The 19,796-nt window shown below is 35.0% G+C and overlaps 1 protein-coding gene across 4 annotated transcripts in view; it reads left to right on the top strand.

Moving 5' to 3' along the window:
* Positions 1–19,796, top strand: part of CPNE8 (copine 8) — a 226,900-nt gene that overhangs the window by 36,918 nt on the left and 170,186 nt on the right. For all 4 annotated transcript variants that reach the window (XM_064591402.1, XM_064591404.1, XM_064591401.1 and 1 more), the window contains exon 3: positions 1,381–1,427. In XM_064591402.1, the coding sequence (XP_064447472.1) occupies positions 1,381–1,427 (47 nt within the window). The remainder of the gene's footprint in view (positions 1–1,380; positions 1,428–19,796) is intronic.

The raw sequence follows: 19,796 nt of genomic DNA on the forward strand, positions 1-19,796 counted from the left end.
GGCGCCTGGGTGGCTCAGTTGGTTGGTCCACTCAGGTCGTGATCCCAGGGTCCTGAGATCCAGCCCCACATTGGGCTCCCTGTTCAGCAGGGAGCCCACTTCTCCCTCTCCCTCTGCTTGCCCCTCCCCCTGCTTGTGCTCACTCTCTCTCTCTGTCAAATAAATAAATAAAATCTTAAAAAAAAAAACAAAAACCCAAAACCTCATGGTATGGCATATGATAGAAATTATATTTGAAAGGTGACCATAATGGACCATAATTTTAAGTGATTTAGTCCCAGAGTAATACTTTTCCTTCTTTTTTTGTAAATAAAAAGAGCATGTAAAGGCATGCTTAACCAAGAGAAATATATAAAATCGTTTTGGATGAACACAATTTTTTGATTCCTAATTATGTATATTAAAAAATTGGAGATAACTTGTAAAATGAGAAAGTTTAAATTAGAAAACAGCAACATTAATGTATACATCAACAAGCGTTTCCATTCTTGCAATAGTTAGAAATTTATATCCTGCAACTCTCCATCTCTACAAATATATGGGCAAATATGGGTTAACTACAGCGGGGGAGGTTTTGTGAGATGTTAGAATTTTTGAAGTAGTCATTGGGGAAAAGGCATTACAGTTTGTGGGTATTAAAAATTTCTGGGGCTGGGCGCCTGGGTGGCTCAGTTGGTTAAGCAACTGCCTTCGGCTCAGGTCATGATCCTGGAGTCCCTGGATCGAGTCCCGCATCGGGCTCCCTGCTCAGCAGGGAGTCTGCTTCTCCCTCTGACCCTCCCCCATCTCGTGCTCTCTCTCTCTCATTCTCTCTCTCTCAAATAAATAAATAAAATCTTTAAAAAAAAAAATTTCTGGGGCTCACTTGACAAATGAGTGGGACTTTTTTTTTATCCCTTAATCTTTACCCCAAACACTTCATTTCTCTTTTTGTGACTTCCTTCTGTGGTTGACAAGATTTCTTACCTGTTTATAGATATTGAGGGTGGGAGTTGCAAATATTAAATGTAGAGGATGATATGCTCCAGATTGTCCTTCCTGTGATGGTTGAGCATTATGGGTATCTTAGGAAGAGCTTGACTAATGTCTAGTAACATACTGAAATATTTCAAACTGTTAAACTATAGTTTAAAAACTTATGTGTATCTGTAGTATAATGTAGATGAAGACATTAGCAAATAATTATTTTGTGTTTTTGTGCCTCGGTCTATGCATGTTAGGTTCTAAAGATCTGATACAGCTTTTTGTTTCTTTGCAAAAGTTTTTAGTCATTTGATGTTTTACTAGCAATTTTCTTACAAGAGTAAGGCCAGGAATAATTTATATACATTCATATATTTATAAAACACATTTATATATTTATTTTTTCTTCTCTTACAGTTTGTGTCTTATATGTGCAAGGAGTTGGAAATAAAGAATGGAGAGAGGTAAGCATTAACAGTTTTTAAAATATCATTGCGCTGAAAAATATGGTCTAAGTTACAATTTGGTCAAGATGATACTTCCCTGATTTTAGCTATTTTAAGTTTTCTTCAACCCAAAGGTTGCATTTTTTTAATTTATGAGAGTAATCTTTGTGTTTGTTTTTATTAATCCTCAATGTTTGTCTGATTTATGACCTTCCTGTAGAATATTCTAGCCTTGAAACTTGTATTTCCCTCAGTGTAAAGTAAATTTAATGTGTTGCAATCCTTGCATAATTGAAGGCTAGACGTAGTCTCACTTTTAGAGGTCAGCTGCTGATGGTCATAAAATATTGCTTTAAAGGGTTTTAAGTGTGGTGTTTGATATCAACTATCACCTGCACTTTGCCAGTTAGTAACTTGTTATTTGAAAATAAAGTAGAAACTCAGTTTCCTAATGCAAGCATACTTTGTTACTTATTTATTTATTAATTGTTGTGTTCAGTTAGCCAGCGTATAGTACATCATTAGTTTTTGATGTAGTGTTCAACGATTCATTAGTTGCATGTAACACCCAGTGCTCATCACAACACAAACGTACTTTGTTTAATGAAATAAAAGCAAGGAGACAGAATTATTGTTTCAGTTAATTTGTATTCTAGAGTATCTCCACGTTCAAATGGAAGGATGATCACTGGAGGGGATCATATTTTATTTTATTTAAAATAAAAGACATTTCTATCTGCTTGTAGTTGCTGGTTATCCTAGCAGGTTAGTGCATTGTCTTAATGAGGTTACAGTTTCTGGTGAGATTTCCCTAGTGAGCTTTGCGCTATTTGTTGCCATAGATTGCTTTGCAGCCAGCCATTTTACCAGTGTGTCTCAACTGTGAGAAGATAAGGTCACTGTAATTTAATCTCAAAACTGGCAGAATAAGCCAATTCAGAAGTTGTTCCTACTGACAGTGGGTCAGCGGGATGCTGAGCACCAGGTTTTCATATTTAACTGCTCCTAGACATTTCCATGTGGTTATTTGAGCTTTATTTCAAACTCTACATACCTGATGGTAATTTCATCAGCTCTACCCTATCACTGCTGCGTCTTTGCTCCACATATAGCTGATAACATCACCAGCCAAAATACCAGACTGTGAGTTTTGCAGCCATCTTGACTTTCCTTCCCACACCTTCTTTATTTATCAGTTATCCAGTGGTGTGAATTCTCTTTTGTTAAAAAAAAAAACCAAAAAACAAAAAACTCAAATGAGTCACCTCCTTCATCCAGACCTATGTTATCTTTTGTCTTGTATGTTAGAACATTCTCCTGAGTCCATGCTCCTCTTTCTTGTTCCTCTAATTATTCCTTTGATTATTTTCCAAAAAGATAGGCTGTTTCTTGTCATTTGCTCTAGAGTTCCCTTTCTCAAAGGCCTGGGGCAATCCAGGGGAACTGCTGAGTGACCATAAGAGTCAAGCTAGCTGGGGATGAGCACTTGCCAGGAGTGTTCAGAAAATAACATTACTTGGGCGCCTGGGTGGCTCAGTTGGTTAAGTGACTGCCTTTGGCTCAAGTCATGATCCCAGAGTCCCGGGATCGAGTCCCGCATCGGGCTCCCTGCTCGGCGGGGAGTCTGCTTTGCCCTCTGACCCTATCCCCTCTCATGTGTTCTTTCTCATTCTCTATCTCTCAAATAAATAAATAAAATCTTAAAAAAAAAAAAGAAAATAACATTACTTGAGGGACCAATAAAGGAACTGAGATAAATATTCATAAGGTACGGGACCAGGAATCTGGGCCAATGCAGATCCCTAGTGATGAGGCTTTCCTATTGCCTATGCAAGATCTTTTATACTCGCTACCGTTCTCAGCCCTTCAGATATATTGGCCAATTTATTGTTTGCACAATAACCTTAAGAAGTGATGCTATTATAATCCTTACTTTACACATGAGGAAACTAAAGCACGGAAAGCTCAGGTGACAGGACAAACGTTACCCAGTTATAAATAACAGAGTGGGGATTCAAGCCCTGGCCATCTGGCTCCAGAGCCTCTGCTGTTAGACCACCTTGCTTTGCAGAATCCTGACCTGATCCCAACATTCACATCTGGTTTTGTTAATGGAAGGAAATTCTATAAACTGATTTTTGGGCTTTATTCTTTTTTTTTTTTTTAAGATTTTATTTATTTGACAGAGACACAGCAAGAGAGGGAACATAAGCAGAGGGAGTGGGAGAGGGAGAAGCAGGCTTCCCACCGAGCAGGGAGCCCGATGCGGGGCTCGATCCCAGGACCCTGGGATCATGACCCGAGCTGAAGGCAGATGCTTAACGACTGAGCCACCCAGGCACCCTTTTTTTTTTTTTTTTTAAAGATTTTATTTAGGGCTTTATTCTTATTTAAGCTTGTCTCTGAATGAGAGGAAAGGAGGCCTACTTTTCAGGGAAAATAGCATAGACAGAAAACAATATTCTGCTTGTTTATTTTTTTTCTCCTTGAAGGAGTAAAAAGAGTTAGTAAGAGGAAGTAATACTCAAAGGGGATATAAAAACAAAGTAGAAGTTGAGAAAGTGATGAGAAATAGGACCCAGAGTTATATAGTGTGGATCGAAGCAGGTGGGTGAAGATGAAGAGAAACCAGTTAAGAGGCAATTTTGATAGACAGCATTTCAGAAGAATTAAAAGTGTTAGGAACTGGAGAATAGTCTGGAAGAATAGAAAGGAAACACCAGATGCAAGAGATAAGCATTCAGGAGCTAAAATCCATTGTATTTAGCGACTAATTGAACTTGCTGGATAAAGGAAAGGTGTGAAAAAATTAAACACATTATATATACTATTAAATCGCCACAAAACCATTTGAGAAAGACAGTTTCCTTATTTTGAGAGTCAGGTGATGTAGTGGTTAAGGGTGTGCACTTGACCTCTCAGTGTCTGTTTCCTCATCTGTGATGTGGGAAATGCTAATGATTCTAGCTCATACAGTGGTTGTGAAGATCAAATGTGAACCACTGATAAGTGTGTCTGGCACATAGGAAATATTATATGATTCAGGATACATTGGGACCCTAAGAGATCAAAAAGCTTTTATAAGGATAACAAAACTGGTAAGTGGCAGGTAAGTAAATTCCTGCATTATAAAATTCTGTAAAATTCATTGCATAAGCCCAGCAGTTGATGGGGAAGTGACCTACAGGATTTACTTGGCCTCAAACCTAATATGAAGCAGTGGTGTTATACAGCTGCTAAAAAGCTAATGCAATCTGAGGACGCATTGATGGATGTGCAGTGCTTACATCAAAGAAGATAATGCTATTATGTTGAACTACATGAAATTGTCATTTTTGTAGGTCAAAAATGGTTGAGTGTTGGCAATTTCATGTGATTCAATCAAATACTATTGTATTTTGCTCTGGTGGGAGGAGATCTGGAGTGTTACTTTTCAGCTCTCCATCTGAGACCATCAAAATGCCCACTATGTATTTTAGGAGGGCTACCATCTTCAAGAAAGGGATAGAAGCTGTGCCATATGAATAAAGAATGTTGAATCTAGAAATTGCAAAGACCCTGACTAGTCATAATAAATACCTTCAAACTCTTAAAAGTATTTTCATTTAGAAACGGGAGTATACTTACTTGATACTGAAACAAAAAAGGAAGAAGCAAAAAATTTGGCTCAGAGGGAGAGACAAAGAGACATTGTTTAAGCCACTGTGAGGAAGACTTTTTTTTTTTTTTTTAAGATTTTATTTATTTATTTGAGAGAGAGACAGAGACAGAGCACAAGCAGGGGGAGGGGCAGAGGGAGAGGGAGAAGCAGACTCCCTGCTGAGCAGGGAGCCCATCCTGAGGCTCGATCCTGGGACTTTGGATTCATGACCCCAGCCGAAGGCAGCCGCTCAGCTGACTGAGGCACACAGGCACCCCTGTGAGGAAGACCTTTGTAACACAGAGTATCCCACAGTGGAATGGATTTCCTAGAACTGTATGCTGGTGCTCTAGTGGACATCCTGTTTCTGGAAGTATTTAAACAGGGGATGGACTAATTCATCAGGAATGAAATTGGACTCAGTTCTAATTTCCTTACAAGTCTGCTTTTTTATGAGACTAGAGAGTTCCAAAGAATTTTCTAGTCATTTTTTCAGCTCTTCTAATTAACTTTTAAGTATTGAACATTATTTTACAAGATAACAGCAAAACCACTTTGGTAACTACTCTCAGGATATTTGGAATCAGACAAGTAAAACAATATTATTGATGCTTTATTAATAACTTTAAATATATCCACCCATTTATCAGTTTAACATATTTTTGAGTGCCTGTTTTGTAGCTGTAGTGGTGGGTAAGATTTTAAAATAGACCGTATTCTGCTTCAAGGAGCATACAATATGGTTGGAGAATTTTACCAGCAACTCCAGTGTGTCTTACTATCACTGTACTGATTTAGGTGTCAACACTGTATCAGTAATATAGTGGTTGTATTTGTTTTTGAATTTAGTTGTAGTCCGGAGAAGTATGTAGTTACAAGCTATATGATTCTGAGTTCTGGGATGAGTTACCTTTAGATAGTTAGGAATAATAAAAAAAGAAAAAGAGCTTAAACTATGTTGAAACAAATGCTCCAAATAAAGAGATAGAAAAAATATTTAAAATTGATTTGTAGTTGAAATCTGCAATTTAAAAATTATATCTGACACAGTTAGAATTACCTGCATGTCTTCTATAAGTTCTAATGATTGTGAATTATCAAGAGCTCTTGAAGTAATTGATCTTTTAAAACTAAAAGTATATTTCAGTGCATAACAATTTTGGAGCTAGAAATGATACTTAAGTGTCATGAATGATGAAAATATGCAAACCTCTTAGTGGCAAGTGGAAATGGCAAAGTATTATCCTTGAGGATGCACACTTAACTTTGAGAGGTTCTGAAGATGTTGCAATTAACTTATTTGAGTTAAATTTTAGTTATCCATAGGTAATCTCTTTTGTGAATTACTCTTAAACATTTAAAATTACAGAAATGGTTTCAAATTCCCTAAGTTAGTATGTGATGAAAAAAAGCAAACTGAAGTTTATGTAATCCACAGCGATCATAGTTTGACAATAATCTACTGCCACATGTTGATTACTATGGTTTAATGTTGTCTCTGCTTCTGAACCATTCCTCTGACACCGAGCTGTTTTAACATTTATTCATCTCCATACTGAATCATTTATGTATAATATATGAACACACAAACATATTCAGAAAGGATGAGAATATTGTTCATGAATGGTACCTTACCTATTGGACTTTTCTAAACTTAACTAGAATTTCCACCTTGCACCATTAAAATCCCATAATTTCTATATCTTTCTCATGGTCCTTGTCACCTTCTACTTTTTATCATTCAATAAACATCAAGGTCTTTTTTGTGAACTTACTCTCTTATTATATGTCTCAGCTTCACTTTTTAACTCAGTGCTCCTTAAGGTCAACCTTCTGCACTATGGCATTTAGGATAGGGCTCTGTTCTTAGAAAGTGCTCAGTTAATATTTGCTCAAAGGATAAATTTGAGGATACCCTCAAATATAGGCACACACATAACTCTCATGGTTTCAAAACTTACGAGTTGGAAGAACCCCTTTAGATCATTTGGTATGAAGTTCACATTTTTCAAATGAGAACATTTGTGTGGTATGCTAACTAATTATGAGATCCCGATGCTCGTTCTGCTGCTCCCTATCATAACTTTAACTACATATTTTGGAATTTGAATTACAGCATCCATTGAAAACATATATACCTCTTGAAGCTTAGGGGATACTAGTTTCATTCTCTCCTTCTTGTCCTGTAGAAATACTAGAGTGAACCAGCTAAAGTTATTGATACAGAACAGGAAGCTCCCCACAATCTTTAGGCAGGCCCTGTTGCTGAGGCCCTGAGGAGGGTCTTGTATGGCTACTGATAACTGCCTTCACTATTGGATTCATGCTGCAGAGCAACTGAACATTTCTGTTGTGTTTAGTTTTCTTTTCTCTTTTATTTTTTTTTAAAGATTTTATTTACTTATTTGACAGAGAAAGAGAGCACAAGTAGTCAGAGAGGCAGTCAGAGGGAGAAGGAGAAGCAGGCTCCCCGCTGAGCAGAGAGACAGATGCGGGACTTGATCCCAGGACCCTGGGATCATGACCTGAGCCAAAGGCAGACGCTTAACCTACTGAGCCACCCAGGCGTTCCTCTTTTCTCTTTTTTAAAAAAGATCTTAATGACAGAATACTGCTAAACATTCAGTCTGCAGAGATTATATTCTTCTCATAGACATTTGAAGGATTCTCACAATGTGTATCATGACTTCTCCAATGAGATTCATTGAGGGGATTGTAACAGAAGACATTGGAAGTTCTCTTACAAGAACACTTGTGTGATATGTGGTTGAAATCAGAGGGGGAGATGAACCATGAGAGATTATGGACTTTGAGAAACAAACTGAGGGATCTAGAAGGGTGGGGGGTGGGGGGATGGGTTAGACTGGTGATGGGTATTAAAGAGGGCACGTTCTGCATGGAGCACTTGGTGTTATATGCAAACAATGAATCATGGAACACTACATCAAAAACTAATGATGTAATGTATGGTGATTAACATAACATAATAATAAAAAAAAGAAATAAAAAATTATTTTGAAATACCAATATCTTCTATGGTATGTATAGTCAGTCTTAAGGCATTACTATTTTAGCAAAAATATTTTGTGTGCCCCTCAGGAAAATCCTCTGTACATCTGAGTTCCCAAGGTCAACCATCCTGGTTTTGGAAAGAGACCTATGAACCTTGAAATATTTTTGTTTAGAAAAGGACATGACGTAGTTTTGCAAATATTCCTAGCTACAGATGGTTAGAAGCTGTGGCTTAATTTAAGTTGTCCTTTCTTTATATGGCTCAGTTATAGTCTTTTAACTCTATGAATATTCTGTGACCAATTGAACGGGAATCATAGTTTCAATAGAACTTTGCTGATTAATACTTGAAAAACAAATCCAGAGTAATTTTGGTCTCTTGAGTTATTTTTTTTCCTGTTATTTTTTAATTTTTTCCAGCTTTATTGAGATCTAATTGATACATAACATTATGTAAGTTTAGAGCATACAATGTAGTAATTTATGTATATATATTGCAAAATGATTACCAAAATAAGGCGAGTTAACACATCTATCATCTCAATATGATTGTGTGTGTGTGTGTGTGTGTGTTGTGGTGAGAATTTTAAAAATCTACTCTCTTAGCAGCTTTCAGATACATAATATGGTATTGTTAACTATAGTCACTATGTTGTACATCACATCTTCAGAACTTATTCATCTTGGGACTGGAAGTTTGTATCCTTTGACCACTTTTGCCCATTCCCGCCACCCCTGGCAACCACTTGTCTGTCCTGTTTCTATGAGTTTGATTTTTTTAGATTCCACATATAAATGAGATCATATAGTATTTGTCTTTCTCTGGCTGACTTATTTCACTTAGCATAATGCCCTCAAATTTCATCTATGTTGTCTTGCAAATGGCAGAATTAATTTCCTTTTTATTATGGCTGAATTTCTGTTCTGTTTTTAATATACCTTTTTATTGCAATAAAACATACTTGAACAAAGGGGAAAATAATACAGCACAATAATTTATTAGATGTGAACACATCCATGTAACCACCACCACATCACAAATAGAACCTTCTACAATCCAGCAATTCTGATTGTGGCCTTCTCTCCTCCCAAATTAAGCAACTATCCTGACTTATAGCAGTATAGGATAATTTTTTCTATTCTTAAGCCTTATATAGATAGAATGATATAGTATATATTTATTTGTGTCTAGTTTCATAACTCACAGTTATGCTTTGGAAGTCTATCCATGTATGTGGTAAGAGTTTGTTCATATTTTTTGCTGTATGGTTTTCTATTTATGAATATACCCCAATTTATTTATCCATGCTACTCTGGATAGACATTTGGGTTCCCAGTTGTTGAAATTATGATTAACTGATTAGAACATTCTTGTACTTATCTTTATATATTTATTATTCTTATTATTTGTATATGTAGGAGTAAAATTTCTAAGCCATAGGTTATACATATTTTCATTTTTAAAACATTGAGATATAATTGACATATATTAGTTTCAGATACAGCATAATGGTTCTATTGTCATATGTTGTGAAATGATTACCACGATAAATCTCATTAACGTCTATCACCACACAGAGTTACAATTTTTTTCCTTGTGGTAAGACCTCTTAAGGTTTATTCTTTTAGCAACTTTCAAATATATATTCCGTTGTTACTAACTATAGTCACCATGCTGTGCATTATATCCCCATGATATTTATTCTATAACTGGAAGTTTGTACCTTTTGACCTTCTTCACTCATATTTTTCACTCCCCACGCTTGCCTCTGGTAGCAACCACCAGTGTGTTCTCTGTACCTATGAGCTTTTGAAATTTATTTTTTATTTATTTTTTAAATATTCTACATATAAGTGAGATCATACAATATTTGTCTTTGTCAGACTTATTTTACTTAGCATAATGCCTTCATGGTCCACTAATTTTGTCACAAATGGCAGGATTTCCTTCTTTTTTTATGGCTGAATAATATTCTAATACATATGTATTAGACTATATACAGATGCATATAGATATATATCTATTTATATAGAATATTAGGATATTAGATATAGAATATTATATATAGAATATTAGAATATATTTCATATATATGTATCACCTCTTCTTTATCCATTCATTCCTTGATGGACACTTAGGTTGTATCCTTATCTTGGCTATTGTAAATAATACTGCAATGAACATGGGGGTGCATATATTTTTTGAGTTGGCATTTTTGTTTTCTTTGGGTAAATACCCAGAAATGGAATTGCTACATCATATGATAGTTCTATATTTAATTTCTTGAGGACCCTCCATACTGTCTTCCACAGTGGTTGCACCAGTTTATATTCCTACCAACAGTGCACAAAGGTTCCCCTTTTTCCATGTCCTCACCGACACTAGTAATTTCTTGTCTTTTTCATAAAAGCCATTCTAACAGGTGTTATCTCACTGTAGTTTTTATTTGCATCTCCCTGATGATTAGTGTTGTTGGGTACCTTTTATGCACCTATTGGCCATTTGTGTGTCTTCTTTGGAAAAATGTTCAGATCCTCTCCCTATTTTTTAATTGGATTAATTTTTTTTTTTTTTTTTTTACTGTTGAGTTAAATGACTTCTTTATATATTTTGGATACTAACCCCTTATCAGATACATGATTTGCAAATACTTGCTCCCATTCAGTAACTTGTCTTTTCATTTTCTTGATGGTTTCCTTTGCTGTGCAGAAGCTTTTAAGTTTGATGCATTCCTATTTATTTATTTTTGCTTTTGTTGCTTTTACTTTTGATGTTATTGAAAAAATTATCACCAAAACCTGTGTTTGTTGCTTACTGCCTATGTTTTCTTCTAGGAATTTTATGGTTTCAGGTCTTACATTCAAGTCTTTAATCCATTTTGAATTAGTTTTTGCATATGGTAGAAGAGTTTCATTCTTTTGCGTTTGGCAGTCCAGTTTTCCCACCATTTACTGGAGAGACAGTCCTTTCCCCATTGTTTATTCTTGGCTCTTTTATTGTAAGTTAATTGATATGCATAGGTTTATTCCTAGGCTCCTTATTCTGATCTATTGATTTTTGTATCTATTTTTATGCCAATACTATACTATTTTGACTACTTTAGCTTGGTAATATAGTTTGAAATCAGTGATTGTGATGCCTCCATTGGTGTGCATATTTTCATTTTCAGTACATACTGCCAAATCATTTTTCAGAATTTTCCATCTGCCATTCTCATTGCAGAGCATTCTTGTTAATGCTTTCTGTTATAATAAGTCTTTTTAAAGTTTTCCATTCTGGTTAGTGTGCAAAGGTAACTTGTTTGGATTTTAACTTCCTGATAATGTGGCTGAGCATCCTTTGGTAAGCCTAATGACCATTTGGCTATCTTTTATGATGCGCATGTTCAACTGTTTTTCCTATTATTGATTTTTAGGAGTTATTTATATCTTTAGGATAAGAATTTTTGTTGCTTATATGTCTTGCAAGTGTCTTGTCTCCTTTTGTAGTATGGTTTTTTACTCTCTGGGCTGTGTATTTGGGTGAACAGAAATTCTGAATTTTAATTTAGGTCGACAAAGCAGTCTATTCCTTTATGAGCTATGCTTTTGTTTAAGGAAACTTTCTTATTTTGAAGGTCATGAAGATGTTCCCAAGGTTATATTCTAGAAGCTTTATTGTTTTAACTTTCATATTTAGATTTACACTTCCTCTGAGATTAATTTTTGGGTATGGCTTAAGGTAAAATTTACTTTGATTCTATATGGCATCTAATTGACCCAGGAGCATTTATTAAAGAGATTTCCTTTCTCTACTGCACAGTCATATCACCATTATCGTAGATGAAATGACTGTATATGTGAGGGCCTTGTTAGGTTTCTACTGTGGTATACTTTGTTTTAATAACTGTTTCAATAACTAAATCTGGTTGTTTGTGCTTTGTAGTTTTTTTTTTCCTTCAAGATTTTCAAGGCCAAATGTTAGGATCTTTCTTTTCTTGTAAAGAACCGGATATAAATAAGGGCTGCGTAAATATTTTAGGCGAGGTGGCCCTGTGGTCTCTCTAGCCATTGTAACATGAAGCAGCCATGGACAATATGTGAACGCTAGATGATGGCTATGCTCCAATGAATCTTAGTTTATGAAATAGGCAGCAGGCCAGATTTGGCTCAGGGACTGTAATTTTCTGAACCCTGTTCTAGAATATTCTTAGGCTTTTACTTTTCCACAGAAATTTTGGAATTTATTTGCTACCTTACCCATATACATATATATGCACATGCACACACACACACAGACACAGTATGAGATCTGAGATGGTGTTGAAACTGTAGATCAATTTCAGAGAATTGAAATATGTAAAATAATATGACTTACAATCTATGAATAGGGGTGCCCCTCTAATTATTTAAGTTTTCTTTAGTTTCTTTTAAGATGTTATAGTTTTTTATGTAGAGCCTTTGCATATCTTTAGTTGGATTTAACTTTAGTGATTTAATATTTTTTATTTTAATGTAACTTACCATTTTTCCATTTTTATTTTTTATTGTGATATATAAAATATAATTTAGTTTTTGGATAATAACTCTGAAGTGGCATTGCTCAACTTACTAATAATGGTTTGTGGAGTTTTAAAAGTTTAGTGCATAAACTATGCTGATCTGCACATTAGAGTTTTATTTTTTTCCTATCTAATCATGGTATTTTTTGTGCTGACAAGTCTTGTACAGTGTAGAATAAAGGTGGTGATAGGAAGCATCCTTGTTTTGTTCCTGGTCTTAAGGGTAAAGTTTTCATGTATGCATCCATTGAGATGATTATATTATTTTTCTTTATTTTGTCAATGTGGTGTGAATTACATGTTGGGTTTTCAGTTAAAATAAATATATTTCTGGAATAAAACCAACTGATTCATAATGTGTTATCTTTTAAATATATTGGTTGCTATGCTTTGCTAATACTTATTAGAATTTCAAATTTATGTTATGAGTGATACTGACCTATAAATTTTCTTTCTTGTCATAGACTTCAGATTTTGTTGTTTAGGGTAGGCAGGGCTCAATAAAGGTGCTTAAAAGTATTTCCACTTTTTCTGTTCTCTGAGAGAATGTATGAAAGGTTAATGTCATATCTTAATTAAAATGTTTAGAAAATTTTGCTGCTAAAGCATTCTTAGCCTGGATATTTCTTCGTGGGTATTTTAATTTCAGATTCATTTCCTTTCTTACATGTATGTTTACTCAAAATTTCAATTTCCTCTTCTGTCAGTTTTGTGTGCTGTGTTCTTCTAAGAATTTATTAGCTTTGCCCAAATTCTCAAGTTTATTGGCATAAATTTTCTTGTAATATACTTTTATGATATGTTTAATTTCTGTATGATCTATAATGATGCTCTTTTTACTTTCTGGTATTAATAATTTGCATTTTCCCTCCTTTTTTCCCCCCTTGATCCATCTTGGTAAAGGTTTATCAGTTTTATTAGTCTTCTCAAAGAATTGATATTTGCTTTTATTGGTTATTTAATTTAGTTTTTAAAAATTTTATTGATTATTGCAATTATTTTGTTACTTTTCCCCACACTTTGGGGGTTTAATTTGTTCTGTTTCTAAATTCTTGATTTAGACAACAACATTTATTTCTAGTCATTTGTCTTTTTTTTTTTTTTTTTTTAGATTTTATTTATTTATTTGACAGAGAGAGACACAGCGAGAGAGGGAACACAAGCAGGGGATGTAGAGAGGGAGAAGCAGGCTTCCTGCTGAGCAGATAGCCTGATGCGGGGCTCGATCCCAGGACCGTGGGATCATGACCTGAGCCGAAGGCAGATGCTTAATGACTGAGCCACCCAGGCGCCCCTCTAGTCATTTGTCTTTTCTACTATATGCATTTTAGGCTATATATATATATATATATATTTTTTTTTTTTTAGAGGAGCTTTAACTGTATCAACAAGTTTTGGTATGTTGTACTTTCGTTAGCTTTGAGATTCAAAGTATTTTTTTTTTAATTTTGAAACTATCTTATATTTACAGAAAAGTTGCACATATAGAAAGAATTTTTTTTCCTTTGAACCACTTGAGAATAGGTTGCCAACATGATGACCCAATAGCTATTGAATACTTTATTTTCTTTTTTAATTTTTTTAAAGATTTTATTTTTTTTGACAGAGAGAGACAGTGGGAGAGGAAACACAAGCAGAGGGAGTGGGAGAGGGAGAAGCAGGCTTCCCACCGAGCAGGGAGCCCGATGTGGGGCTCGATCCCAGGATCCCGGGATCATGACCTGAGCCGAAGGCAGACGCTTAACGACTGAGCCACCCAGGTGCCCCGCACTTGAATACTTTATAGCACAAAGGACATTCTCCTCCATAACCATAATATAATACTGAGACTTAGGGAATTAACAATGACATGTTTCTACCATCAAATCCTAAGACCCTATTCAGTTTTCACCAGTTGTCCCAATAATGTGTTTTAAAGCAGATGGATTCCATTCAGAAGTACATGTTGCCTTAGTTGTCATTTTTTGGGGTCTTTTTTGATCTTGAATACTTCCTCAGTCTTTCCTTAACTTTGATGACCTTGACACTTTTGAAAATTGAAAATGAAATGTCAGCTACATTATAGAATTTCTCTCATTTTGATTTAGTGTGCTATTTTCCCTCATGTGTAACTTTGGATGAAATATCACAGAGGTGATACTGTGTGTTCTTCTTGTTGTATCCCATCTGGTGGCACAGGGTTTTGATGTGTTCCAGTTTTGGTTAGGTTAATTTTGATCACTTGATTAAAGTAATGTCTACTAGCCTTCTCCACCAAAAAGTTACACTCCTCTTTTTGTAGTTAATATTTTGGGAGGAGACTCTGGGAATTATGTTGGGAAGGTAGTTAATGAGAGATGCTTGGAGAATATATAAATATGTTTCCTCACTAGACTTTTAATTTATTCATTTATTTTATAAGTGTAGACTCGTGGTTTCTTCTTTTTCTGTGGTTTTATATGTTACTATTGTTTATTTTGGGGCTCAAATTTGACAAATGGGAGCACTTTCAAGTTGGCTTCTGTGTCTTTTAAAAGTGCCCCAGTCAAAATACAAATCAAAACCACAATGAGATACCACCTCATACTGGTTAGAATGGCTAAAATTAACAACTCAGGAAACAACAGGTGTTGGAGAGGATACAGAGAAAGGGGAACCCTCTTACACTGTTAGTGGGAATGCAAACTGCTACAGCCACTCTGGAAAACAGTATGGAGGTTCCTCAAGAAGTTGAAAATAGAGCTACCCTATAATCCAGCAGTTGCATTACTGGGTATTTATCCAAAGGATATAAGCATAGTGATTCGAAGGGGCACATGCACCCCAATGTTTATAGCAGCAAGGTCCACAATCACCAAATGTGGAAATAGTGCAGATGTACATTGACAGATGAATGGATAAAGAAGATGTGGTATATATATGTGTATATATATATACACACACACAATGGAATATTATTCAGCCATCAAAAAGAATGAAATCTTGCCATTTGCAATGATGTGGATGGAACTAGAGGGCATTACGCTAAGTAAAATAAGTCAGTCAGGGAAAGACAAATATCACATGATTTCACTCATGTGGAATTGAATAAACAAAACAGATGAACATAGGGGAGGGAAGGAAAAAAAATTAGATGAAAATTGGGAGGGAGGCAAACCATAAGAGATGCTGAACTCTAGGAAGCAATCTGAAGGTTGCTGGAGGGGAGATGTGTGAGGGGATGGGGTAACTGTGTGATGGGCAGGAAGGAGGGCACTTGATGGAATGAACACGGGGTGTTATATGCATCTCATGAATCACTACATTCTACCTCTGAAATTAAGAAAAAAAAAAGTCTACTTAAAAAACAAATAAATAGGGCGCCTGGGTGGCTCAGTTGGTTAAGCGACTGCCTTCAGCTCAGGTCATGATTCCAGGGTCCTGGGATCGAGTCCCGCATCCCGAGCAGGGAGCCTGCTTCTCCCTCTCCCACTCCCCCTGTTTGTGTTCCCTCTCTCGCTCTGTCTCTCTCTGTCAAATAAATAAATAAAATCTTAAAAAAATAAATAAATAAAAGTGCCTTTGCTCATTCTTTTAGCAGTTCCTTGCTTCTGGAGGCAAGATGTTTAGGGCTTTTACTCTTTCTCTGGAAATATTTCTTAAATTCTACTTTGCATGATATTGAATAGTTAATCTGGCTTTCTTTTCTTTGATGTTTGCACAGTCTTTTTTCTCCTGGACTTACTTTTAATTTTCTTGTGTTTTTGTATTTAAAGTGTGTTTCTTGTAAGCAGCAGACACTTGGGCTTAAAAATACATCTATGTCGATAATATTTATCTTCTTTGAAGTGTTTAGATTATTTACAATTAATGGAATTGCCAATATATTTCAGTTAAAATCATTTTACTGTTTCTTTTTTATTTTTTTAAATTTTATTCATATATTTTAAATTCCTTATCTCTCATTTCTTTTCTTCTTTGGATTTGACAATAATTTTTTTAGCATTAGTTGTTTTTCCCTATATTAACTTGTTAGTTTTACTGTCTTTTACTATTCTTAGTAGTTACCCTAAAAAGTTCAACATATGCATAAAAGTTTCTTGATATTTTAGAATCTGATAAGTTAGTTTTGTTACAACTTTCCAGAAAATGCTTAGTCCTAAAACATTTTAGCTTATCTCTCCTCCCATGTTTGGTGTCGTTGTTATGGATGTTAATTTTGTATATAATATAAACACACAGGATAGTTTATTATAATTTTATATCATCAATATTCTTTTTTATTTTCCATATGTTTACTCTATTAGGTGCTCTTCATTTCTTTTTTTTATTTTTATTTTTATTTTTTTTTAAAGATTTTATTTATTTATTTGACAGAGACAGAGATAGCGAGAGCAGGAACACAAGCAGGGGGAGTGGGAGAGGCAGAAACAGGCTTCCTGCCAGGCAGGGTGCCTGATGTGGGACTCAATCCCAGGACCCTGGAATCATGACCCGAGCCGAAGGCAGACGCTTCACGACTGAGCCATCCAGGCGCCCAGGTGCTCTTCATTTCTTTGTGCATTTGTATGCTATATGCATTTTAATTCTGTCTGAAGAATTGCCTTTAAAATTTATGTTGGTGCAATTTTGCAGTTTTGTTGTCAATAATTGTCTCAGTTGTTTTTATGGGGAGATGCTCTTATTTGACATTCACTTTTTTGTTTATTGGAAACAAATACAAAAAATGAAAACCTTGGTGAATTATTAGAAGGCAAACACCCATCTACCATTAACAAGGTCAAGAAATAGAACTTTGCCAGCACCCCAGAATTTGTTTCCATGGACCTTTCCAATCAGAGCACTCTGTTTTCAAAGACTAATGATATGTGTGTGGGTGTGTGTGTGTGTGTGTTTATGGTTTTATTATCCACTTCTCAACATTATAGTTTAGTCTTGCACACTTCAAAAAAATGTTGTGGTATTTTCTCTTTCTTTTAGTCTATAGCTTTCCCTCCATTCCTTTGTTTTTCTTACAACTTATCTTTACAGAAACTGGGCCGTTTGACATATATAGTTCCACAGGCTATTGATTATGTGCTTAAGGTGCAGTTCATCATGTGTTTTTCTGTTCTTTGTATTTCTACAATTTGACAGATTCTATCAGAAGGTTGATAAGACACGGGTTCAATTCCTTTGGCAAATCTGTTGGTGGTGGTGTAAACTTCAGTAGGAGGCAAATGAGGTCTTGTTTTCCCTCTTTTTTCTGTTAGCAACCATTGACGCTTAGTGCTTGGATCTTTGGGGTTTTTCCACTTGTTAGTTGGAATGATGTTGCATTCTATCAGCATTATCAGATCATATTGACATTGCATGCTTTATTTTCTCTCCCTTAGACCTAATTGAGTCTTAGTTCTATAAGTAATGCTCACCACCACTCCATATGTCAATATTTCTGTAGTAATTTTGGTTATCTAAAGCTCAGTTGCTAGTAGATTTTTTAGAAGAGCTCATGGGAATGATATTCATCTGTTTTTTTTTTTTTATGTCAACAACAATTTGTGCCCTTTGAATATGAAGAATATAAAATCTTTTGATTACATTTTCTTTCCTTAGGTATATTAAATGTTATTCATTTGTTCTGTCATAAAACATTTCTGTCAAAAACTCTGAAGAAAATCTAATTTTATCTTTCTTTAAGCCATGAGCTGATGAATTGCAGTTTTTAATACTTGTCTGTTCTTTGTTATGATTTTCTTCTTTGTGGACTTCTGTTATTATATGATGGATCCACTTTGCCTGTATTGAGTATTTGCTACTTTCTCTCCTTTTTTTTTTCCCATTTCTTTTTGATTCTTAAAAACAAAAATACTTCTTTCCAATTTCTGTTAAGGTTTTATTCTATTGTGATTATTCTTGCGTCCTTACTAGTTTATTCCATTTCTAAGATGCTGTTTTATTTATTTTACCTCTATTTCCTCTTTGATTTATATCACCTCCTTTCTCTGTATTGCTAATTCTGATTTCTGCAATTCTTTCATGTCTGTATGTGTTTTGGCTCTATTTGAAATACTACAGTTTTAATTTGGCATTTGATTGTATCTTTTGGCATACTTTCATGTCCTGTAGAGATATTATTCTGTTCTCTAATCTCTCTTTTTTTAATGGTAACTTTGTATGTAATTAGACCTTGAAACCTTTAATTTTCCTGAAATTTTAATGAAATCTGGGTTCAGATAGCTTTTCTAACTTCACTAAGCTCCTACTTCTGTTCGGTTGTGTAGTCTTCAAAAGTATGGCTCATAGTTGCTGAGATTTCCTGGCTTTGCTTCTCTCCCCATTTTTAAGTGGACTTGCTTTTTTTCTTTGTCACTGCTTGTTCCAAGCAAAAGTTAGGCTCACATTAATTAACTTCCCTTCTCTCTAGCATTGGGGCTTTCAGCTCTTGGGTGCCTTTGCATCTCTACAATAGTATCAGACAATAAAGTTTTGTGTTTTATCCACTACCTTTTCTGGTTCTCCACTGGAATGTTGGTCTGTTACAAGTGACTGCTTTGGAACTGGAGGCAGAAGTCTTCATGCCTGTTAATTATTGCTGAATATTGTATAAGAAAATTTAGCGATATCCTTGAGGCTTTGGGTGATTTTATATTTCTCCAGAGTGGGTTTACTTTTGCTTCTGGGGAGATAACTAGGCTGGGAAACGTTTATCTTAAGTCAGTTAAAGATTTGACTCCCTCTGAGCTGAGCTTCATTCTTCTTGAGGATTGCTTTTCTGATTCATCCGGGGTAGCCTCTTAGGGTCCCAACTCAAAATTTTTGTTACCTTATTTTTTTAATCCCTCAATTAAAAAAACTTAAACATACTGACAAGTGGAAAGAAATATAGAGTGAACATGAATATAGCCCCTTTGATGATTTTTAAAAACTCCGTTGTCTCCCCCAGTTTGATGAGACTGTGGAAATCAGTGGTTTGCTTCTTTTTCTTTTCTTTTTCTTCTTCTTTTTTTTTTTTTTGCCTACCACAATGTATTTATTTTAAACATTGAAAAAAATATTTTAAACAAAATTTTCATATTGAATATGCAATCTGATAAGCCATTTTTGCTTTTACATTATATTTTCTTTTTTAAATTTAATTTAATTTTATTACGTTACATTAGTCACCATACAATACATCATTAGTTTTTGATATAGTGATCCATGATTCATTGTTTTCCTATAACACTCAGTGCTCCATGCCATATGTGCCCTCGT

The sequence above is a fragment of the Mirounga angustirostris genome, unplaced genomic scaffold, assembly GCF_029215605.1.
Source record: "Mirounga angustirostris isolate CCGP_5_RB_7025 unplaced genomic scaffold, mMirAng1.0.hap1 SCAF_5, whole genome shotgun sequence".
Classification (NCBI taxonomy): Eukaryota; Metazoa; Chordata; class Mammalia; order Carnivora; family Phocidae; genus Mirounga; species Mirounga angustirostris.